This window comes from Brassica oleracea, chromosome C2 (assembly GCF_000695525.1).
Source record: "Brassica oleracea var. oleracea cultivar TO1000 chromosome C2, BOL, whole genome shotgun sequence".
Lineage (NCBI taxonomy): Eukaryota > Viridiplantae > Streptophyta > Magnoliopsida > Brassicales > Brassicaceae > Brassica > Brassica oleracea.
This window is the reverse complement of record NC_027749.1, coordinates 26,559,868-26,584,338: the sequence shown is the minus strand read 5'-3', so window position 1 is coordinate 26,584,338 and position 24,471 is coordinate 26,559,868. Positions and strand designations below refer to the sequence as shown.

The 24,471-nt window shown below is 35.9% G+C and overlaps 2 protein-coding genes and 2 long non-coding RNA genes across 54 annotated transcripts; 2 read left to right on the top strand and 2 right to left on the bottom strand.

Annotated features, from left to right (window-relative positions):
- Positions 1 to 6,596: 6,596 nt before the first annotated feature.
- On the bottom strand, positions 6,597 to 9,074 carry LOC106326057. Of its 2 annotated transcripts, XR_001267123.1 has the most exons (7): positions 8,754 to 9,074; positions 8,311 to 8,660; positions 8,157 to 8,196; positions 7,985 to 8,070; positions 7,599 to 7,904; positions 7,284 to 7,393; positions 6,597 to 7,134 (listed from the first exon to the last, which is right to left on the bottom strand). It is a non-coding gene; the product is annotated as an uncharacterized LOC106326057 (long non-coding RNA). The 2 variants fall into 2 exon arrangements; XR_001267122.1 differs by having other exon boundaries at positions 8,311 to 9,074.
- Positions 9,075 to 9,769: 695 nt separating this feature from the next.
- On the bottom strand, positions 9,770 to 10,863 carry LOC106325518 (UPF0678 fatty acid-binding protein-like protein At1g79260). Its single transcript, XM_013763566.1, has 4 exons — positions 10,601 to 10,863; positions 10,357 to 10,497; positions 10,216 to 10,284; positions 9,770 to 10,128 (listed from the first exon to the last, which is right to left on the bottom strand). Exons 1-4 carry the CDS (start codon positions 10,745 to 10,747, stop codon positions 10,009 to 10,011), a joined length of 477 nt encoding a protein of 158 aa, XP_013619020.1. The 5' UTR covers positions 10,748 to 10,863; the 3' UTR covers positions 9,770 to 10,008.
- Positions 10,864 to 13,307: 2,444 nt separating this feature from the next.
- On the top strand, positions 13,308 to 16,037 carry LOC106325230 (serine/threonine-protein kinase AGC1-7). Of its 2 annotated transcripts, XM_013763261.1 has the most exons (4): positions 13,308 to 13,522; positions 13,702 to 13,782; positions 13,863 to 14,941; positions 15,165 to 16,037. In XM_013763261.1, the coding sequence occupies exons 2-4, from the start codon at positions 13,744 to 13,746 to the stop codon at positions 15,982 to 15,984; spliced, it is 1,938 nt and encodes a 645-aa protein (XP_013618715.1). In that variant the 5' UTR covers positions 13,308 to 13,522; positions 13,702 to 13,743; the 3' UTR covers positions 15,985 to 16,037. The 2 variants fall into 2 exon arrangements, with proteins under 2 accessions (XP_013618715.1, XP_013618714.1); XM_013763260.1 differs by lacking the exon at positions 13,308 to 13,522 and having other exon boundaries at positions 13,769 to 14,941.
- A 1,144-nt stretch (positions 16,038 to 17,181) lies between these two features.
- Positions 17,182 to 24,372, top strand: LOC106325700. 49 transcript variants are annotated; one of them, XR_001267032.1, is made up of 7 exons: positions 17,182 to 22,896; positions 22,977 to 23,053; positions 23,179 to 23,238; positions 23,323 to 23,405; positions 23,607 to 23,876; positions 23,969 to 24,131; positions 24,210 to 24,372. It is a non-coding gene; the product is annotated as an uncharacterized LOC106325700 (long non-coding RNA). The 49 variants fall into 49 exon arrangements; XR_001267018.1 differs by having other exon boundaries at positions 17,182 to 21,211; positions 21,282 to 21,355; positions 21,451 to 21,529; positions 21,651 to 23,876; XR_001267026.1 differs by having other exon boundaries at positions 23,323 to 23,876.
- Positions 24,373 to 24,471: the final 99 nt, after the last annotated feature.

The following is a 24,471-nucleotide window of genomic DNA, read 5'->3' as shown; positions in this document are numbered from 1 at the left end:
AATTTATACCTCCTAAGACATATGTTAATTACATAATTCCCATTTTTCACTTATCAAAATATTTTTTACAAAATTTTTAAATTATGTTTAAGACTAACTGTCCAGACGACTTTCAGTTAAGTCGTCTGGACGACTTATTTTCAAGTCGTCTAAACAGACGACTTGCGAGGGGTAGAAACGTAAAAAAAATTCCGTTTTCTTGTTTGGTTACAAGGGGATAGTTGTAATTTCAATAGCCTTTTAGGTTACTTTTGCCTTTGACCCAAGTTGGGGTATTGTTTTGGGTTTGACTCCAAGTTTTGAGTCACACTTGGCAATTTTCCCTTTTTTTTTTTATTTCTTTGTTCTCTTCTTATTTATTTTAGTTGGAATCTATAGTTAAAATTAAAACAAAGAGGTTGGGAAGAGGTACAGATGGATGGTCAAGAATTGTTCACGTGGAATTTGAGAACACTGGCCGTTCGATTAGGCTATATAGACGAAGTTAAAACATGTTTTATTGCCAACTTTTCTATCTGGAACCTATGGTATTCTTATTACGCAACTCTTTTCAAAGTGGTCTTTTATAAAAATAATAATTTCAAAGTGCTCTTCAAAAGGTTATAAAAAGAAATAAATAAGAATATTAATTTGGCATTAGCTAAGCTAACACAATTAATTTAATTATCTTCCATATGAATATATATATATTCTATGGAAAAAATGTTAGGACCAATTCTCATGGTCGGGAAAATGATAAAATGCATAGAATATGGTTTTGGAAAAAAAAGAAGAGAAAGAATATAATATTAGAAAGCACATGGAAAAACTCTCTCTCCATAAACCTCTACAATCGCCGCCACCGTTCCTCCGACGCCGGCCTCTCCGGCGTCGGAGCTTGCTCCTCCTCCCTCGTTTTTTCTTTGCTCCGTCTGTCTGTCTCTCTCCCCCGCTCCGATATGCTCGTGTCTCTAGCTCGTCCGACCCTATTGGTTTCAGATCTGACCGCGGCGGCTCAGTCTCCAGGAGTTCTTCGGCGTTTTTGGAGTGACGGCGAGGTTTGTGGGGTGGTTTCATTAGCCGGAGTCGGCGTTTAGGGTTTCTGCTTGTGAATCGAGAGGTTTCCCCCTTTTTTCTCCGGTTCTGTTGCAGGTGGTGGCGGCTCGTGGTGTCGTCTTGGTTGTCCTCTTCCCCGGATCTGTTGTTCTTGTGCTTCATGGAGGTGGGAAGTGGTGGCGCTGAGACGGCGAGTTACTTCGACGCGCAAATTTCAGAGATTTTCGGCGTCTCTGGCTTGTTCTCGAGGTCTTCATCAATCCGCTTGCATGTCGTGACCAGCGGTGGTGTGTCGTGGCCTGATGTGTGGAGTTTCTTCTTCTGGTTCTCAGCATAGGAATGCGTGGAGGAATGCGTGGAGGGAAGGGGAGGTCTCACGACTGGTCATCGTGTCTTTCTTTTCTCCTTGTGGCAGCGCGCTACAACAAGCCCTTCCTAGAGCCGGCTCGGGTCCTCTTGGTCTCTCGTCGGTTGGGTTTGTGGTTGCTCCTGTTCAGATCTCGTGATTGCTTCGAAGTTTGTGCCGTCACCGGATCCGCCTTTTTACTTGGTGCTTAGGACGCTGGCTTTCTAATCTCCGGTGGAGGTCAGCCGAATCAACAATGGTGAGCCGACTTGCGATGTTGGAAGTTCGATGGCTTGGGTTCGGTGCTAGTTGACTGGGGTGGTGGTTCCGTGTCGGTGAGGTCCTCACCGTCTTGCAATGTGATCGTCCGTTCCTGATTCCAGTTTTGCGTCTTAGGGTTCTCGTTCTGAGTTGATTTTTTATTGCCGGTTTGGGACTGGTTAAGTTTGGTTTATGCCTATGCCTAGTATCCTTTTTATTCAGTTGTTTAGTTTTGCTTTCTGCAACAAGTTACCTCTGTACCTTCTGACACAACCGGAAAATGGTAAACAAAATTATCATTTTTCAAAAAAAAAAAAGAATATAATAATAGATAGTTGAAAACAATGGATTTGACACTGTCTCTCTCACTCGGTCTCTCCACATATCTTCCAATCCGAGCGATACCAAGGCTCTAACTGGTGACAAAAAAAATCTATAATATAATAGTTGAGTTTTTGATTTCACCTCAGTGCACCACGTCATCGTTTTGTGGATCCCACTTTTAAAAAGTGTGAAAAAGTATCAATCCCATGGTTCAAACCCGGGTTATTGAGATATAAACACCAACATTTATACCACTAAGCTAAATGGTACTTTGTACCTTGATCGGAAGCCCTTGCTACTTCGGCTTCTTCTGAGGGTCGGGCCAACAAGTGTGTTATTGGTTTCATCACGTTATATGATAAAAAGCTTAAGTCTGCAATAATTATAGTTTTTTCATATTGTAAACTGTTTTCGTTTAACATGAGTTTGAGTTCTTTTCATCATTGTCTCAAACAAATCTGAGTTACAGAGTTGCGCCGTGTGTCTGTTCGTAATCTATTTTTCCCCGGTGAACTCTTCATGTCCCCATCTTAAATCGCTTGATCATAAATGTTCCTGATTTGTAGCCTCTCTGTAAACCATATATATATGATTCTCATCTTTGATGAACTCGATCTGCATCTTCACAAAACTCATTGATTCCTCTTAGATTTAACCATCTTCTAGAAAATGTTTCTCTCTGCCTCTCCGGTTCCTCAAACCGGCGTCCCGGTGTCCGTCACTCAACCTTCGAGTCTCTCCGTCTTGGTCGTAGTAGTCAGAGCATAGCCTCTGGCTTCCTCCATTTCTGGGATTCCCTGAACTTCAAGAAAGACATGGAGTTTGTGGGAATCACGGTTCTCTTCCTTGATGAAAAAGTAAGTTAATCTTCGATCTATCACACTTATTTAACATAATTGTTTTAATTGATTTCATGATTATTTGTTGAATAATATTATTTGCAAATTCCGTGATTCATGGGTTTACTCCCATCGGACGTGCTAATCATTACATGCCATCTTTGAAAGCAGGTTCCATTGTGAAAGTCGATCGTTTTGAGTCGCTAGGTGCTCAAGCATGTTCAAGATAAATGATCATTCATTTCTCATTCGTTTCATCTCACTAACCATTATTGATGAAGTCATCACGGGTGCTCCTGAGATCAATCTTCTGTCAAGATTAGACCGTTCGACAATCTTCAAGTGATTGCGAACACAAACCTAGAACTCTCATGAGTGACAATTAGTATTTGGGTCTTAATGGGTTTTAAACGAATATATGTATTTCTCATAAGAATACAATAGCATTGGCAACAAATATTTGTTTTAAAGATCCGGTAAAAACAACAAGTTTAAAAATAAAAATAAACATATAATCAACATAATAAGAATAAAAAAAATTATTATTTAATACACACAACTAACACAACTAAACTGGAAAAAAGTATCCAGAAACAAAACGGTACTTTCAACAACCTTAATATCAACAACCTTAATATAATTTATGTAATCTCAACAGTACAAGTAACAAATTAAAAAGACAAATAAACAATAAGTCTCAATGACACATCAAACAACACCACAAACTATATCAATCACATTACGAACACAGTTTAGTCCTTCATGAGTGGAGAACAGTGCATACACAGTTCATCATCACAGCTCTAACCCTATAACAATAAAATACTTGAAAAACAATGATCAACCCAAAACGTAAAATTCACAGTTACAATAACTCAAACAAATATTGAGATGAAACAAAAACTATGTCCACAATTCCGCGCTTGCGCGGAGGCAATACTCTTAGTAAATGAGAATAGTTGATTCTTTACGATTTACACCATTTACGAAAAATATTTATTATATATAATTTCTTAACATTCCTTAACTTTTAAAAAATAAAAGACTACAATTATTCCTTACCAAATTAGGATAAGAACATTTTTTTTTTTTCCGTTCTTTCATTTTCTTCTTATTCATTTTATTATTGGTTACCAATTAAGATTATTATTATTCTTCAAAAAGATACTACAAATAATTAAAAATTCACAAAATGCTTCACTTTTTCCGTTCACGAAATGGTATATTTATATTCATGAACCTCTAGCATTATTTTTGGTACTTCTGAATTATGTATATGATTAATTCTTAAGTGTTTGTATGTAAACAAATTTTAATATAATCTTCAATGAAAAAATATGAACAAACATAGTATATTTGGAGAAATTTCAGATTTGTAATAACTTTTTTGATATATTTATCAATTCTTTTATTCCATAGATTAAAACATAAAAATAGACAAACGGTATGTAGTATATGGATTCTTCCTTTGCCTATATTTTACTTAGTTATGTATCATCCTTTGTCAGAAAAATAAAATTAGTTATGTATCATCGATGTTTACAAACAAAATATGAAGAATTCATATACGCAACAAGTGATGTTTGGATTTTTTTGAAGAATGTCATTCAAAGATTGTAGAACAAGATTTCTTGCCTTTGGCGTGGTTCCATTATTGCAAGCTTAATTTTCTTTTGTATCATTAGGTGCCAACTGGCCCATTCGTATATATGACTGTGTCCATTCAATATTGATACGCTCCCCACCAAAATCCAGAACCATTTCATTATTATCATTTAAAATAGTGTCCACAAAATAGGTGGATATCACAATTCCATAAGATTTACCACCCTACAACTTCAAGAATGAACTCCTAACTTCTCTTCGATAGATTGCGACTAACAAGTAAATTTTGAGTTGGAGTGCTTGTTGGTGGAGCCCACCAGATTTGGCGTCGATGTTTGAGCTGTTTCGCGGACCTCACTGATACGTGGCGGTCCGCGATTGATTCGTTTTTAATATATTTTTTTTTAATCAGAGAAAAAACCAAAAAAAAAATAAAAAAATTTAAGCACCCCACTTGGAGTGCTAGGGTTAATGGTGCTCTTACATTATTTATTTTAGAAAATAAAAAGTGTTATATCCATCTATTATATTAATTTTGTGTCTTATTTTTTATCTATTTATAAATGTTGTCATTTAAGTTTTGGACATGTTCATATTTTACTAGAAACAGATATTGATAAAATCTTTTTGAAGTTCCCATAATTTACTTTCAATATTTCAAATGTCCCACTCCTATTTTTATGACAAAGTACTATACATTTTTAAAACTTTCACCATTTATTTTCATTTAACACCTATCAAAATTTCATGGTATTTAATTGTTTCTTATCTATTCTAGCATTTAAACTTTCCAAAGCCTAATATACATCAACATTGTTTCAATTTTTACTATTAATATGAATTTACGATTGGTAAATTATATTTATACAACTATACGCTTTTTATAATATAGTTAACCTTCAATATTTTCATAGCTACAGTGCTATATAAAGATGTAAGTGCTATAATATGTGATTTTAATTAAACATATTTTACTCAGATGTGGACTAACATATTAGATCGCATATAACACTAAAATGTAAATCATATATTTAAAAAGTTTAGGATAATATCAAAGTTGTACATTTATAAAAAAAATATCTGTACGGATGTGCGGGTCCAAATTCTAGTTAGTATTGCTAGATATTTTTCCGTGCTACGCGCGGATTGTCTACTTTTAAATTGTTAAATTTTTATTTTAAATTTTGTGTGAATGTTATCAATTACCCAATTTTAAAATCTTGTTACATTTATGTAACCAAAAATTCATTATAGTAACACCACTAAAACAATAAAGATAATATAAGTAGGTTGGAATTGTTCTTCTTTTTATTTGTGTTGAATTTTTGCTTAATTCTTACGTGGAATGCTGTAATACTATTTTTGTATATTAATTTTTCTCTTAATTTTTTATAATATTTTTAATAATGTCTATAAGTTTAGTTCTTATTATTGTATAAGAAATATTATATGATAATGTTTGAATTATATAGATAAAAACTAATTATTTTACTTAAGAAATTTACTATAAAATACTGCCCTCTGTTTTATCAATATTTTTATTTTAACATTTTTTTCTATTAAGCAAATAAAATCACTATAAAATCCATTGTAGTTCATATCTATTTTTAGTTTAATATTAATTGCAAAATACATTATTATCTTATAAATACTTTTATTCATCTCAAACATTATTAGTTAAATAATTGTAATTATTAAAACTATAAATGTATTTAAATTATTTTTCTTAATATGTGCTAAAAATGTCAAATGGCTCTCTTTAATAAATGGAGAGAGTAATATTATTCATTTCAAGTTTGTTAAGAAAATTTATTTTATTATGACAAAATTTTCAAATGATATCCTTATATACTTTGGATATATGTGTCATTGTATGTATTGTTTAAAAGTATGCACACCTGCGTATATGATTAAATTCGAGTACAACTTATAACATACATAAATCAGAGAATATCATAAATTAGTTTACATAAAACATGAATGAAGTTTTTTTCTTTTTTTTTGAAAAATCACATGAATGAAGTTAAATACAACTAATCTTTAAGATGCGTAAATTTTACCACAACACGTATATTTATTATTAAGCAAGGTTTAGAACAATAATAATAGGTTTTTCAGAAACTATATTGTCTGCTTGTAATAGTAATAAGCATGATCACCATCATTGTTTGATGATGATGAATAACAATTTTTATAGACAGCCATAAACACAAAAAAAAACTGATGGGAATCTTTTATCCTCATTCGATCATTGAAGTAAGCTTTTTGATGTAATGGCTTGAACCAAACAGTGGTAGGTGGTGTTATGATGTATTGGCATTTGAGAGAATATAGATAGTCTTTACGAAGACTGGAACGCCACACGAAAGGAAAGGTACCTAAAATCAAAAATTTCTAGAAAAGGTCAAGAAGCATACATAAAACCGATACTTTCCTGAGACACCGCACAAGATACTAACTATGAATGTTAAGGCTAGGAGCGAGAGACTCATAGTGTTGTACTATTGACCAAGTGCGTCACCACCTTTCACCATTTGAACAGCAGGCCTAGCATGAATCATAGACGGATACACATCTCCAATTTCCAAGACGCATGCATGATTAACCGAGATGAATCCGATCACGAAATCTGAATGAACCTCTGCGATTTTCACTGCTGCTGCAGTGTAGTCTCCTGTAGCAAGGTTACCAGCAGACTGGTGCAAGTCTGCTCGCTCCTTCCTCCTGCCGAAGAAAAACAAAACCAAGAGAGGTCGTTCAAATTCAGTAAACTATCCCGAAGAGACTCAAAATTATCTGCAGCAAACAAATAAGATTATTACTCTGCGTATGGTTTATTAAGACAGTTGGTGATGGTTTTCAAAGTTCGGTACCTTTTAGACCATTCTTCAAGAAATTCGTTCTCCTTGTGGTTATCAAACTTGTGCGTCATTCTGACTAAAAGACCTCTTTTAGCACACAGACGTTTGACTGTCTCTAGTATCTACACAAAACAAAAATAAGCATATATAAACCATGAAATGAAGAAAAAACGATCTTTCAAATTAAACTAACATGTGGGAAACGTAAGTGGGTTTGAGTGATCATGTCTACAGTCACAGTCAAAGAAAGAATCTGAAAACATCAGCAGAGTGTTTGAAACATAAAACATACAAATTTATAAATGCGTAAGGATGATCTGTGTTAACCTTAAATGATGTATCAAAGATAAGCAGATCTAGTTGTCCACCACCAGATTTTGATATAATTGTATGCTCCAAAGGCGATGAGTTTGAGATATCTTCTATGAGAGTATAAGAAAAAGAATGTGCACTAAGCAATCTGTTACACTTGCTGTACTCAGTGCTTGGAGGAAAGCGTGAAACATCGAATATATAAGGCACTCTTGAATCTTGATTTTTTCGATTACTCTCCAACCCAGCTGTTATACTCGCCTAACTTCTTGGCCTTCTTTACGTTTATTTTGAACCAAATGCAGAACATCCACAGCAAGGCTGTGTTCAGAAAAGTATAAGCTTGAACGTCTAAAATGTTAGACTGAAATTTCCAAAGGCCATTAAGATGCCATTATTACCTATCCATAGCATATTGGCTTACGAAAATTGAAGTACGATCTATAACATTGGTATGACTGAATGGTTGCACGGAACAAATATCATCCTAGCCAAGGAGACAGCCATTTGATTGTCTTCAGTGTCTACAAAAAGTAAGCATATATAAACAATAGAAGGGAAAGAAACCCAAACCTTTCAAAGTAAAGCTAACTTGTGTGTTGTGGGGTTTTTTCTGCAGTCAAAATGAAAGAAAGAATTTGAAAACATCAGTGTACAGTAAACATAAAATAATTCAAATGTATAAGAATGATCAAACAAACACGCACTAAGAAATTTGTTACACTACCATAGTCGGTGCTTTGAGGAAAGGAAACAAAGACAGACATAAGTCTTCTCATACATCATAAATAAAGATTGAGTCTCTACATAGATCAAGCAGGGAGACCTTAGTCACTATTTCTGAAAGGCTTAGAGTAACATACTGAAAGTGGCGTGAATGAGAAACCTGAACCTACAAATGGATTCTCATAATCTTCTCCGATTGGTCACTGCTTCCCAGAAATGAAGTAAACGGAATCGCATCTTGGACTATCCCAATCCAGGGGTGACATCACTGAAGAACAGAGCCGCCGATGCCTTCCCCGTTGATCTGGATGTTTCCTTTGCCATGAATTGCAGGGATTATTGAATTAGAATCTGGGGAAGCTAATAATATCATTAGAAATAATATTACATACCTGTCGTCCATGAGAAGCGGTTCTAAACCCAACAAGCATGTCCATTTCATACCCATTGACTGATGTGGTTTTATGGATTTCTCGTATAAGAACATTGAAAGTGAAGTGTAGAAGTCCGTTTGGAAGCGCTTGTTGCTGCGAAATTGTTTGAGGCAATAAATCGGCCTTTTTAAGAAGTGTTAATAGGAGGAAAAAAATAGGGAGGTGGAAAGATACATCTAGTATGAATAAAAGTGTCAAGAGTAGGAATCAATGATTCAGAGTGGGTGATTATGGCAAAGTAACGGAGATTTGGAGAGAGTGGAAACGATAGTGACGAAGGAGAAGAGGTGGAGACGATGAAGGAGTAAGGTAAGTTTAGAATGGGCCAAAACCAAATTAGATAAGCCCAAAACATTTGGCTACTTGAGATTCAATGTCGACAAAGGGATGTGGCGTGTCAATTTCAAACTATCTGATTGGCTTGATTTTCCTATCTAACGTGGCATAGCTGAGAGGACTTCATATTCCCCTTTTAATATTGTCAGATATCTGAAGCAGATATTGTTTCATGATCAAGCAAATATTTGTCAAACATCGCATAAGAAGCGAAATAAATAAAAATCTTATGAAACTATTTAAATACAATAATTCAAATCCATGGAGCGCTAAAAGAGTTACACGGCGCCACGTTTTGTATTTGCCGTGGCCCAAACGTGTCTGCTTCACACCTATATGATTTTGTATGTATGTATTGATTGAGTTTCTGTCTTTAATGTGATTACGTAATACGTATGAATACCAAGTTAATAAGATTGCATATGGAAATTGACCAATAAATATAAATAGCTTTGATCAATAAAAAAATAGCTGTGATAAATTATCTTAGTTGATTATGACTTTCATCAGATTTATATTTAACTTTGTTGTTATTCTTGTAAGTTTTTATAAACTGAAGACTATGTTTTAGTAATCTCCATTCTTTTTTTTTTAAGCAACAGAAATCTCCATTCTTAAGTCTTGAGATCCAGTCACAAAAAAAAAGAAAAAAAAAAAGTCTTGAGATCAAAAGGTAGAGGCACTAAAAAACAGAGAGAAAAGTATAATCATATGGGCTTAACGAAATACATTAGAATCACTTTATACTTAATGGGCCTTTTAAACTGATCTTTAGAAAGCCCCGTTAAGCTCACAAAAAAAAGTATCAAATCAAATTTGATAAAAAAAAAAAAAGTATCAAATCAAAATGGTTGGTAAACGGTGGTTGTGATACAACAGAATCAGCAACAAGCATAAGTTGGTTTGTGAGAAGAATTGCAGCAAGGGCTTCAAAGCTTTTCGAGAGTGGCTTTGAGATGAGGTTGAAGATGATTAGTGGTTGTACTCATATGAACGACGTAGGATAGCTTTCCATCAACCAATTCAAATCCTCTGCTTGTCTCCTTCACCTGTAAATCAAACAAAAAGAAGACCAAATCAACAAACTCAATTCAAACATGAAGCTGTTTGTCGCAGAGAGGATCATGTCTTATAACCTTGGATGCGTTTCCGATAAGCTCACTCTTGAGTGTTATCGTTTGCTTATCGACATTGTAAGCTCCTTTCTGAGATCGATTTCAATCAGAAAAATCATGAATTTGTTAGTTTATAAATGTAAGGGTAATTAGGTCTTCTACCTGGACCTCGACGAGACCACTGCTCTGAGCTATGACGACTTCAATGGAACCGTCTGGCTTCGGACGAAAGTAACCGCTCTCTGCGTGCATCGGGTCTCCTGTTTCCAACTTCCATGTCTTCTGCGTGTAAGCTATCACCGGCTATACAAACAACAACAGTTCGATAAGACATAAAGTCAACGCAATTAGATCACGGCTCTCTGCGTGAATCGAGGAAACGAAGGAGGAGAGAAATGATGGTTACCTTGCCGGAATGTGAGAAACTGATCTCTTCTCCGTAGCGGAAGGAAGGTATCGTTGGATACTCACCTTCGCCTTGCCCTCTCCATGTTCCCAATAGATACGATAACGGTGCCACGAAGGGGTGTATCGCCGGCGTTTCCGTCGCCATTGGTCTCGTTGATTATTCTTGTTCTTGAATCTCTCTGATCTGTGGACTCTAGTCCGAAGTGGAGTGTGGATCACACTCGCGTAAGCACCTGTTGTTTAGTATATGGTGGATACTAATCTGCTAAAGCAGGCCCGATTGTACAATAGGCTTAGACATGGGCCTTAAACTAGTTTGATAATTAATAAATACGGACTTCCGTTTGCAGCGGCATCGGATGACACAAATTGATAAAATAATAGTTTTCAGAAACTTTTATGTACATATATGTTTTCACTAAAATTATAAATTAATAATTTATATTTATTTTTTATATTAGCACAAACAAAAAACTGCAATGTTTATTTATATTTACAATAGAATTCATCTAATATATTAAAAGAGGAGAACAAATTTAAATTACTCCTTAGTTTTGCAAGTTATTTACACATCTATGCCACTAAGATATTAACTAAACCTATATTTAAGGATATTTTGTCTTTTACGGTTTAATTAATGCATTTGTTAAATTAATCTATTTTTAATTAAAAAAACTTTACAACATTAAAATTCCACGGCTCCATTATTATATTCAACAACCAATACCTATTTTTCCTCAATTCCTCAATTAATATACACATCTTAATGAATCACGCAAGGATAGAAAATCAATTTGTATAAGCTAAGATTTTCTATCATTTGTAAACAAACAAAATCTCAATATACATCAAATCTACAATATTTATACGTTTAGTTTTGTATTAATTCATACAAACAATACAAATCCATGTATCATATATATATATATATATATTATACATATATATATATATAATATTAACAGCTATAAAATTTAATGATAATCAGTATACACAAATCGATTTTTTCAAAATCATAATGTTGACTTAAGGATCAGTCATGTTTAAATTTCAAAAATTAATGTATAAAATCTAACCAAAAAATGACACTTACTTAATTGCGATATTAGATCCTATTATATTTCTATATAAATGTGTATAATTAATGTGGAATATTTATTATAACAATAAGATTTGGAAACTAAAACACACAAAAACAATAATTTTCTTATTTGTTACTAAATCACATAATTAGTTACCACAATTATTCCTTTCCCTTTACTTTCCCCTTGACTCTCGGATCAAACAACTTAAAAATTTTAAAACATTAACGTAGAAAATATATCCATAATTGACACTTTCATACGAAATTTAGATCATAAATATCTACTATCAAACTATTTCCTATATTCTTGCTAACCAATATCACCTTTAATACAAACTTAAGCTTAAATTTTTATCAATTACATAACATTTTCATTTTCATTTTATTTTCTTACAGATTTAAATCTTAGTTTTTATACGTTCTAAATTTGATAGAAATTTAACAATCGTTTTATTTTCTTACAAATGTTATAACTAATGTACCATTTAAAAATAGCATACTAACTCAAAATTGTCTATTTTCCATCTTTTTCATTTTAAAAATTTGTTCGCTATATATATTTGACATGGATCTAATTATATAAACGTTGGATTTATACTCAATATTGGTAATACATTTTACGTTAAAACGAATAAAAAATTACTCGATTTTATACAACTAAATTTACAAATATAAAATTATGTACAAACAAAAAATAAAATGTAAAATTAAATACCCGTGTATATAACATTATTAATAAAATGTAAAATTACTCGATCTTAACATTATTAATTTATAGATTTTTACTGTATATAACATCCTAAAACTTTAAATGTTTGATCTAAATACTAGTATACAAAAAAATCAAATATTTTCTTAAACATCTTTTCTCTTTCTCCCTCTTAATTTATCAATTAAAATATTTTGACATTAGTTTTTCATTTTTTAATCTTATGATATCAAAATGCTTTTTTATTTATGATACAAACAACTCGTATTAAATCTATAACTTTTGAAAGTTTGGTATTATTTTTAAGTATACCATTATTACAAAATATTTTTAATAATCTTCTCAATTTCTAATGAATTTCATCAATGAAAATTTTCAAATCCGTGAATACTTTATTTTATCTAAGATATTAAAAATAAGGTTTTTTTATTTATAACATGATGAATAATTCATATCCAATCTAAAACTAAATAAGGTTGATGTAAATTCTGTATACCGAACTTTTTCAAATATTATTAACCTTAGTGATTCAAACTCAAACTAAAGTTTTAAAAATCCAATTCAGAACCTAATTTGATAACTGCTAAAAAATTGATGGGAAAGAGATCATTACATGTCATAAATTTTGGGAAAAAATGAAGAAAACAAAACCCTGATAGAAACCCAATTATGTTATTGTTAACTCTAGTACTAACAATAATATATCTGAATATGATAGCATGAATATATATATACAGAAAAAGATGATAAAACTTTGGAAGTACAAATTGATAGAAAATTAAATGGTATAATTGGAGAAAACAAATACAGAAAGGAAAGAGATAATCAAGGGGAGAACACAATTTTCCTTTGCCTTCAAATGTATTGAAGGGACCTTTTCCTCCCTCCACTTCTCCACTTTCTGTGGGAACACAGAAAATACTTTCTCTCCATCCATTTCTCTTCCTCTATTTTCTTAATTAATCAATGTCTCTGTTCTTTTTCATAATATCCACCTTATCTCTTCGTTCCAAGACAACAATTCTCATGTTCCCACAAAAAGAAACTAGAATAATTCATTGGAAGTTTACCTTTTCCTGTAAAATTTGCTCCATCTCCATGGTTTCCCCAATCTTCAGACATGGAAGGTAAGTTGTTACAATCTCCCTACCAATACATATACATACCTACCTTGACGTGCAGACCAATCTTCTAGCTAGTTTCTTTTCAACAAGACATGAGGGAGGCTTTTAATATTCGTCCATATATGGATGATTAAGGACTCAACTCCAATTGAGAAAGCTTTAATCTATATACATTGAAACAGGTTTCTCTGACCTGGAATACTTGTCTTGCCTTATCTCTAGCAATGTTGTCGAAGCGCGGAAAGAAGCTTGACTCCTCTGAGGTAGGTACATGCGAGGCTGCCCAAGTACAATGATATATGTATTTCCAACTGAAATGTTATTTTTCTATTTTCTTGTGCAGTCAAGTCATCGTGTCTCGTCCTTGGGGCCAAAAGAATCAGCTAATCTTACGGATTATCCACCGTTAAATATCATTCATCCAACTCCACAACCACGCAGAGAGATGCAGAAGCCATTGTTTGATCATAAAAAGATGGAAAATCTTATACAAACAGAGCCTGCTGGGTCCAACAGTCACTACTGTCCTCTCCCCAGTAAAAAAGTCCCATCCTCCACAACGACACAAAGAGATGCAGAAGCCATTGTTCATCGATCTCCACAACCACGCAAAGAGATGCAGAAGCCATTGTTCGACCCCAAGAAGATGGAAAATCTTATAAAAACAGAGCCGGCTGGGTTCAGTAATCACCACCGTCCTGTCCCCAGCCCAAATATTCCATCCAGTACCACGCTAAGAGATGCAGAAACCATTGTTCATCAATCTCCACAACCACACAAAGAGATGCATAAGACATCGTTCGATCCCAAGAAGCTGGACAATCTTACAAAACCAGAGCCCGCTGGGTTCAGCAATCACCATCGTCCTGTGCCCAGTCCGAAAATCCCATCATCACCTGGTTCCAACATGACCGAGTCACAACTGGTCAATACATCAAACTCAAACACCAAACCAAACAACAATAGTAACGGCAGTAGCAACATGAGTTCAAGAAATAACAGCATCGAGAGCACTTCCTCTAACCCTTCTAAGCCACACACAGGTGGTGACATCAGGTGGGACGCTGTGAACATGTTGACCTCTAAAGGAGTCCAGCTCGGGATCAGCGATTTCCGGCTTCTGAAACGGCTCGGTTATGGAGACATTGGGAGTGTTTACCTAGTTGAGCTCAGAGGGACTAACACATTTTTCGCCATGAAAGTGATGGACAAGGCTTCCTTGGTTAGTAGGAACAAGCTGTTGCGAGCTCAAACAGAGAGAGAGATTTTATCTCAGCTTGATCACCCGTTCCTTCCCACATTATACTCCCATTTCGAGACTGATAAAGTCTATTGCCTGGTCATGGAGTTCTGCGGGGGTGGGAATCTCTATTCCTTGAGACAGAAGCAACCCAACAAATGGTTTACTGAAGACGCCGCGAGGTTAGTATGTAAATCAAATTGATTGCGGGGTGTCCGGGTGGGTGTTGGGGTATCCATTCGATTCATTTCTGTTCAAGTTTCATTTTTGGTGCTAAAAACTTAAGCTCCGTTCGGTAGTTATAAATTTCGATTTAGGTTCATTGCAGGTTCGGTGTTTGATTTTTCGGATAGGAATATTTTGCCCAGACAGAGAACTTACAGAATTTCATTGTTTGGTTCACAGATTGTTTGCTTCTGAAGTGCTATTGGCATTAGAGTATTTACACATGCTCGGAATCGTATACCGTGATTTGAAGCCAGAGAATGTTCTGGTCAGAGACGACGGTCACATCATGCTCTCAGACTTCGATCTCTCCCTCCGATGTTCCGTCAATCCAACTCTCGTCAACTCCTCCTCCTCCGGCGGCGGAAGCGGTCGTCCCGTCGGATTCATCGAAGAGGAATCCACAGCCCAAGCCTCCACGTTCTTCCCACGTATCCTGCAATCCACGAGAAAGAACCGTAAGGCAAAATCAGACTTCGGACTATTCGTAAACGGATCAATGCCGGAGCTCATGGCAGAGCCAACAAACGTGAAATCAATGTCATTCGTGGGGACACACGAGTACTTAGCACCGGAGATCATCCGCGGAGAAGGACACGGAAGCGCCGTAGACTGGTGGACCTTAGGGATCTTCATCTACGAGCTTCTCTACGGTTCGACGCCTTTTAAAGGACAAGAGAACCGCGCGACGCTCCACAACGTGATCAAACAAGCGCTGAGATTCCCGGATCTCCCTCACGTGAGCTCAGCCGCGAGGGATCTGATCAAGGGACTGTTGGTTAAGGAGCCGCAGAAACGGATCGCTTATAAACGAGGCGCGACGGAGATCAAGCAGCATCCATTCTTCGAAGGTGTGAATTGGGCGTTGATACGGAGCGCAACGCCGCCGCACATACCTGAACCGGTGGATTTCACGGCGTTCGCAAGTAAGGGAGATGGCGGGAAGAAGAGTAACACTAATCGCAATGATCCTGACTACAATGATTTTGAATACTTTTAGCAATTTATAATGACTATACATTATACACCTCCTTTCAAACATTTAAATTTAACTATTACTCTTTTTGTTGTCTTTATTTATTTAGAGTTCAATATCAAGTGTATAAAAACAAGAATTTAATTCCAACTATTTGTAATTTTGTATATATATCAAATCAAATGCATTCATTATAGTAATTGAGGAAAATTTTCTATTAAAAAAACATGTATTTAATTCCACCTATCCACCATCTTTAATTTTGTGTATATATCAAGTCAAAAACATATAAACAACTAATTTGTTTCTTTTTTTGTCACTAACAAATAATTTCGTATTTTTTGCATGAAAAAACTGTTATTTAATTACTGAAATAAAAACAAAAAATCACAAACTCTTTATTAAATTTAAAATATTTAAATGAGAAAAAGACAAAAATAGCACTAAATCAAGTTTATGTTCCCAAACTAAAAGTCACAAAAATAGCACTTAATGTTTTATCAAAAGTCACAGGTTTAGAGTTAAAGGGTGGGGTTTAGGATTTAGGGTTTAGGGTTTAGGGTTTAGAGTTTAGGGTTTAGGGTTTAGATTTTAGGGTTTAGGGTTTAGAGTTTAGGGTTTAGGGTTTAGATTTTAGGGTTTAGGGTTTAGAGTTTAGGGTTTAGGGTTTAGATTTTAGGGTTTAGGGTTTAGAGTTTAGGGTTTAGGGTTTAGATTTTAGGGTTTAGGGTTTAGAGTTTAGGGTTGAGGTTTTGGGGATAAGATTTCAAATTTTGAAAAATAAAAAAATTAAAATTTTCAAAGGATAAACTTAGAAAGGTGCTATTTTGGTCATTTTAGTTTTTGAGTGCCATTTTTGTGATATAAACTTTGAAATGTGGTATTTTGGAGATTTGTCCTATTTAAATTTGTGTTAACCATGATAATTTAGATATTGTTTTTTCTTATGGCGCCAAGGCTTAAACACTGTTGAATATATAGCTGGGCCGGACATGAAATATACTTTGTTAGAGAAATAAAGAAAAAAGGAAATAAAAGGTAGATGAATCTAACGGTTGAGATTTAGTAGTAAAGTCATGGAACGACAACTGGATCCAGGTCAAAGATGTTGGGCTACCGACTTTAGACTCTTAATCTTAACCGTTGGAATCAACTTGATTAATATATCCACCGTCAATTGCTTTTGTGCCTCTCATCTATAAATAAAGATTTCCTCTTTGAGAATTCTTATCTCCCACGGTAGCCTAGCCTCTCGACGCGTAATCGCGGGTGATATTCTTCTGAACGCGTCTCTTGTCTTTTCTTTTCTGCCTTACGTGTTTCGTCCTCTTGTTTCGTTATCTACGTCGTCTGGCAGGATGTTTCAACTCGATTTCTTGGACCGATCATTGCTAGGGTTTTCACTTCTCACGGATGATTCTTGATTGATTCTCTTCCACGCTAAGTCTTCAGGGGCTTCTCTAATCTCATTAGTTCCTTACGTTTTTATGTTGCGATCATCGTTGCAGCTTTTTTGGAGTTTTCACCTTTGGTATAGGTTTGGTTTCTAGATTTCATCGGTCTACTTTTTGTTCCATGTGATATACTTGTCGTCTTGTTTGTTTTAGATTGTGGAGGATGCTTTCTTTGATGATCGATGATGGCGTTTAGGGTTGATCGCTCTTCAAGTGTTTTCTCTTTTGGCGGTTTAGCAGGGCTTCTCTCTTTTTTCCTTTAAAACAAAATCATTATTACTCGTAAGTCGGTCTTCTTTTTCCTGTCTTAAGCGAAACACGTTTTTTCGTGTTGATATAGAACATGGAGGCTCAGCAATCGGGATAGCTCTGAATAGGTTTCTCTGTTTTCTCATGCTTTACTTTTTTTCCCCATGAATTACTCTCCTTCGTTATAGGTGTATCGAGGAGGATGATCTTCTATCTTAGACCGTGGAAGGGAACAATGTTTTGCGTATGATCTCGAGTTCTTGGTTATACCTTTTCACCTACGGATTATATCTTTTGTTGAGTATTGGTTATTGTGTCCTCCGCCGTGTTTTCCAGATCTGTTTCACCAATCAATGTACACATATTCAGATGAAAGACCGATGGTCGCAGATGTGATTCGATCATCGTTGCCGCTTCTAAGTTTTCACGTTTTTTTAGGTTTGGTTTCTAGATTGGCCTTTTTTGTTCCATGTGATCTTTTTTTTTTTTTTTTGAACAACTTGTTCCATGTGATTCTACTTTCTGTTTTGTTGTTTTAAATTTGCGACAGATGCTTGCTTTAATCCATGATGGCTGTTTTGGGTTGATCGTTCTTCACGCGCTTTCTACAGGGCTTCCGTCCTTTTCCTATTTTTAAATTCCCTTATTACACAAGCCGGTCTTTTTTTTTTTCCCTTTCTTAAGCGGAACATGTTTTTGGTTTTGGTATAGAACATTTTTGGCTCCAAGAGAGAAAGGCAATCTGGATGGCTCCTGATCAATCTTCTTGCCGGTTTTAGGTTTCTCTGATTTCTCTTTGCTAAAAGGATGGTTTGTTTACCTTTCTGGCAGATTCTTGTTACCCTTGTATTCAGTGTTTCTATGTTACTTGACTTTAGTTTCTATCTTGGACAATAAGGATGACTTTATTTGGAGCGTCTACGAGAAACAATTCGTTTTGTGGAAGGGAGTATGATGGTTTGCGTATAGTTCCTAGTTCTTGGTTAAATCTTTTAAGCCTATGGATTATTTATGTTTAGTATTGGCTATTGTGGGGGAGGTATGATGTGTCCTCTGTTTTTTACAGATCTGCTTAACTAATCAATTCACTCTGTTCTTCTCCGGTCTACATACGTTCAGATGAAAGATGGATCATAACAGTTGGTTTTGTTCTTCTTTTGCTGTTTCAAGATGTGGATTACTTCACTCTGCCCATTAAAGATTGTCAATCTTAAGTTCCTTATTATGTAGAAGGCACCTGCACCAGATTATTCAGCTTGTATCATCAGTCTGTTGATTCTTTTGCGTTCTCCATAGATTTTGAAATGTTTCGAGGAAAGCTCTCTCGTCTATGTTACAGATGGATGCGATTTCCAAAAGAGAAAAGCAGGACTGCTAATTGGAGTCTTGGTGGTTTATCTGTTCTGCTTTATTTGTTCCTACTTCCTAACCACAGTATATGAATTTACATCGGTGGCTTTTCTGTTCATTCTATCTACTTCTCGTTTTAGATTGTGGAGAATGCTTGCTTTGAGCGATGATGATTGTTAGGGTTGATCCTCCTTCACGCGTGTAGAAGGGCATATGTCTTTTTTTTTTCTTTTCGTACTTTTTAATTTCTTTATCACAGAAGCCGGTCTTTTCTCCTGTCTTCACCAAACATGTTTTTTCGTTTTGATATAGAAGATGTAGGCTCCAAGAGAGAAAAGCAATGGGGGATGGCTCTGATCTACCTTTCTTTTCCGTTTTGATTAATTTGCATCGATGGATGGCTCTTGATCTATACAGTCTTCTTCTCTATGAATTTTCCCTGTTTTTGGTTACTATATTACGTATAGATGCGATCAAGTTTTCTTCGCCCTTATCTCTTTGGCCTTTTTTATTTTATTTTACAGTGTGCATATATATTCTATGGCTTAAATGAAAATCACCTGTGCTCAAGATGGTAGCCTCTCTTTCTCTTCGAGTTCAGTTTATTTTGGATGATTCTGTTTCGACCGGTTTTGTGTGTAGTCTTCTACATGTTTCAGGCTTCCACATTTGTTATCAAGTCATGAGCCACTTCTTCCATGAAATAACTGCGTATGCAAGTGATGATGTTATCTCCTAGATGCCTCAAGGATCAGTTGTCAATTAATTGGGTTATGCATTCTTTCTATCCTTGTTTTTGTTTTTGATTTTGTAAGCATGTTCTTGAGCTGGTCTACTTCGTCCAGCGACACCAGTTTTGAAAGTTCTTCTGCGTTTTACTCCTCCTTTTCTATGTGGAAACTTTTTGTTTTGGACAGGGATCTTTGACCGTCATATCGCAGGATGTCTTTTAGCGATTTCTTGGACAGATCATCGTTCCTACACCAGTTTGTTCACTTTTCACATCGGTTTTAACGGGTTATTGTTTATTCTAGCGTTTGGTTTCGAGATTCCATCGGTTGGCTTTTCTTGTCATTCAATTTTACTTTCGGGTTTTGGAATTTTAGATTCTGGAGGATGCTGTGATTGATCGGTGCTATGCTACGTTTTCAAGGGTCCTCGCTTATCTATTTCCTTCCTTACCTCCTTCCGACTCGTAGGTTTGGTTTCTTCTATAGATTGGCATCTGTGGCCTTTTTTTATGTGTTCTACTCTCGTTTGGTTGTTTTAGATTGTGGAAGATGCTTTTGCTTTGTGATCCTTGACCGTGATGGCTGTATCGGGTTGATCCTTCTTCATGCGTTTGCTCTGTTGGCGGTTTATCAGGGCTTCCGTCTTTTTTCATTTTTTACTATTTCTGATTTCCTTACTACACAAGCCGGTTTTTCTTTCTTATCTTAAGAGAAACATGTTTTTCGTTTTGGTACAGAACATGGAGAAGCAACCGGGATGTGTGTCTGATCTGTTTTAGGTTTCTCTGTTTTCTCCTGCTATATTTTCTTTCCATGAATTACTCTCTCTCTTTCTCCGTATATATATGGAAGGATGATCTGTTTCTTACCAAGCCCTTGTATTTATGGTTTTTGTTACTTGACTTTTTTTTTTGGGATCAAAATATGTTATTTGAAAATCAGCAGGCTGCTACTTGGACTCTTCATAGTTGGTTTATCTACAATCTTCTTCGCTCCCTTTTGGCCTTTTTGATTTTTCAGTCTGCATCTGTTCTATATATGGCTTGAATGCAAATCACTTCTCCCCCGCGATGGTAGCCTCTCTTTCTCTTTGAATTCTGTTTATTAGTATAGGAGGAGTTTGGATGATTCTGTTTCGACCTGTTGTTTATAGTCCCCTGTATCAGTACATCCTGGCCTGTTTTGCTGTTTCAAACTTCAACGTCCTTGTCTCATCAAGGATGAATTTGGAGCTTCCAGTCTTTGATGGATTCAGGTGTCATTATAGATTATTGCGTGTGCAAGTGAAGTTGATCTCCGAGCTCGTCAATGGTTGCCTCAAGGAGAAGTTGTCAGTTGAGGGTTATGCGTTCTTTCTATCTTTGCTTTTTTTTTTTAAATTTAATGCATGACTACTTCTCTCCCCGGGTTAATTTGATATTTGTCAGCATGTTCTGGGATTGGTCTATTTTCTACAGCAACCATAAGGTAACGTTGAAGTTTCTTCTGAGTTTTGCTCCTCCTACTCCTCTATATGGAAACGTTTTGTTTTGGACAGTGATCTTTTGTATAGTCTCTGGTGATAAGTCGGCCGCGGGTGGATAAAGCTCAGATATCTTGGCTCTTGATCCTGTATGTTCTCTTTTCTAAATGTAGCTACCATGCTTGTTCTTGTGTTCTTTTTTTCTTTTAGCTTGTGTCCTTTGTCCTTATTTGTGTGTTCCCAGATTTTCAGTTCATCAACCAGTTCACCCATGTTCCTCGTTGTACACCTATTCAAGTTGAAAGATAATCAATCATCAGATGGTTTGCTCTTTTTTTTTGTCCGCTCCTGGTTTGATTTGTCCTGTAGAGAAAGCTTTTGTATTGAATGATCTTCAACTATTCCAACGATCCTTTCCAGCGTCATCTGTGTTTTCGATTGCAGAGCTTCGAAGAGAAAGCAGCACTTGTCAGGGAAGGATGGTTCTCTTATAATCTGGTTTCTGGTTGTTTCGATTCTATACATCACATTGCCTACATAGTTTTCTTTTTTCCTGAACAGCTTTTGTGGGGAATATATGATTTTTCTTTTGTTTGTTTCCAGAATCTATGCGGAGGATGATTATTTGTAAATGGGTTTGTTCTTATTATTAGTCCTTTATGGCTCCTTTTTTTCTAATGCTGTGTACGGTGGTTATTGATTGTAATAAACTATTATACCGGCTTTTTACAGTAGCAGACGTATCGCATCTTACGGATCTTTTACGTTACTGAAGTAAGAAGGTCTGGACTTTCTAGACCACAAGTTTATAATTCTATAATCTTTCTTCTAGATAGGAGTTTTGTTATGGTGTCTGTGTCAGGAAAACTCTCAAGACTTTTGAAGGGTCGTTTTAGTGGACTGTTAAGTCTGAGCTCCTCTGATGAAGAAGGCTCAAGATGGTTTGTCAATGGCCTTTTCTTCTACAGTCGTCTTTGTTAACTTATTTGGTGGTTTCTTCTCTTCTCTGTTTTGGCTCCTTTCTGATTTTCTTTACTGCATCTCTTCTATGATATGCGTACATCTGTTTGAGATGATGGTTTCTTTTTCCTATGAACTCATTTTTTGAATAGGAATTTAGATGGTGCAAGGGGAAGGTCTTATTTCGACTTGTCGGTGGAACTCATTATGGAGTAATTCAAGGGAAAGTAAACTAATGTTGTCCAGGAACACCTCCCTGTTGGTTTGTGTTTACTTCTGATTGTTATTGTTTGCTGGGCAGTAAGCTTCAGGTTCCTTCTTCCTCGTTTTTTGGGAGCTCATTCATTGATATTTGGTAACACGTTAACGTTGCTTCGGTGAGACAAGGTAGCGTTGAAGTTCTTCTGAGTTTTGATCTTCCTTTTTGTTATGGCGATGTTTTGCTTTGGATACCCTTTTCTACAGTTGAGTCCGGTGATTGGTTGGCTTTGAGGGAAGAAAGCTTCGGGTTCCTCACTGGTTTGCTGCAAGAAGTTGTATTTAGTCTGACGGTTTTCTCGGCCTTGTTCCCTTGTTTCCTATTTTGCTAGGCTACTTATCTTGGGGGTTAATTAGTTGATATTGGTAACACTTGTTTTGCTGCTCTCTGAAGGTTAATAAATATCTGCTAAAGGAAGATTTTGAGGATGCAATACAATGTATTTCAGTTTTTTTGCTCCAGGGAGTCAAGGTAACGTTGAAGTTCTTCCGAGTCCTATTCGTCGTTTTTTTGTTATGGAAACGTTTTGCTTTGGACAAAATCTTCTACAGTTCAGTAGTCTGGTGTTTTGTTGGCTTTGAGGAAAGTAAGCTATGGGTTCATCATTGGTTTCACAACAGAGTCTCTGGTTAGTTAATTTTGTTGGCCGGACTTCACGGGAAGTAAGCTTAGCTTCTTCGGGTTTCTCATTCCCCATCCTCTCTTTCTTTGGCTCACGGAAGGGTAATGTACTAATGTGTATTTGCTATATAGATTTGGTGGATGGAATATCATGGATTTTTGGGTTGTAGTCTATATCTGAATAATGACAAGGTAACATTGAATGGCCTCTTTGAGATTTGCTCTTTCCTTTCTGTTATGAAAACATCTTGCTCTGGACACTCTTTTATTGTATAGTCTTCGGTGATTTGATATGGCTGGGATGGATGAAGCTCAAATACGGTGGCGTTTGCTTCTGTATATGTTGACTGCTCTGTAAGGTGTTTACCAAGAAGATGGTGCCTTTTTTGTCTTTCTCTAGGTTTGCAGTAATATCACGTAGTCAGTATCATCTTAGTACATGTGTTTTGTATTTGGTTTTGTGGAAGAGTTTCGCTCTCGATATGATGCTCTTTTCTTGTGCACTACTACTGCATGGTTTCATCATTTGCCTCGTTTTTTCTGGTTTGATGGTAACACAGGGCATATGAATCTCGCCTTTGTCAGAATATGGTCGGAAACGTGTCCTAGCGACTGTGAGGGTACGGTGTGCCGTGCCACTCGTACTTGTGCAGATTTTCTTTACACTGCGCTTTGTTTCAACGGTGTGCCGCTAGACCTTTTTTGGTGTCTTCCAGTCGCAGAGCTTTGCCCACCAGACCCGAGATTGTAGCTCTAATGGAGAAGTGTGGGGGTATGGGTTTATGATGACATGCTCCAAGATATCAAAACACGTTTTCTCCTCCAATATGGTAAGCAGAGAATCTTTCTTGAGCCCCAGTCCTGTATCTCATGTTTGCATTTTCAACATTTAAAAATCCAACTTCTATACAACCAATACCAGCAATGGAGAGAGAGCAGAACAAGGAAGGATGTTCGATGGTCTTCACTACCTCCCATAGCTGATAGCTTCGCCAGGATGCTTATCATCTGAAATCGTTAAGGCTTCGGTTTTGTACTAGCTTTCTAGTTGAGCTCAACAGAAAACAGTTTGGAAAGGAAGGCAGGTACCATTTCGATGCAGTACTATCTCAATAAGATTTCTCCTCCTGAATAAGTCTTCCTGATATTTTTCCATGGTGCAGCAAGGCTTTGGAAACTTACGTAGCCTAAACCTCACAAGCTGCAAGCGCCCAACCCAGTTTCCAGACCTTCTGAAGGCGACTAATCTTGAGGCTGTTAAACCCTCCAGTTGTGTTAACTGGGAAGTATGACAGAACAAAGACGATACAAGCTAATAGGCTTCAAGACAAGAAACAGGAGGACTTTGGACCTTCGGTGTCACCGCTACTGGCTAGATCTCTTTTCTATACTACTGTAAATATATGGTCTATGTTGCTTCAATGA

Coding starts and splice junctions, on each gene's coding strand:
- LOC106325230 (XM_013763260.1), top strand. CDS start 13,791: ATGCGAGGCTGCCCAAGTACAATGATATATGTATTTCCAACTGAAATG. Junction 14,942..15,164: donor TTTACTGAAGACGCCGCGAG/GTTAGTATGTAA, acceptor TTTGGTTCACAG/ATTGTTTGCTTCTGAAGTGC.
- LOC106325518 (XM_013763566.1), bottom strand. CDS start 10,747: ATGGCGACGGAAACGCCGGCGATACACCCCTTCGTGGCACCGTTATCG. Junction 10,498..10,600: donor GTTTCTCACATTCCGGCAAG/GTAACCATCATT, acceptor TTGTTTGTATAG/CCGGTGATAGCTTACACGCA. Junction 10,129..10,215: donor TTATCGGAAACGCATCCAAG/GTTATAAGACAT, acceptor TTTGATTTACAG/GTGAAGGAGACAAGCAGAGG.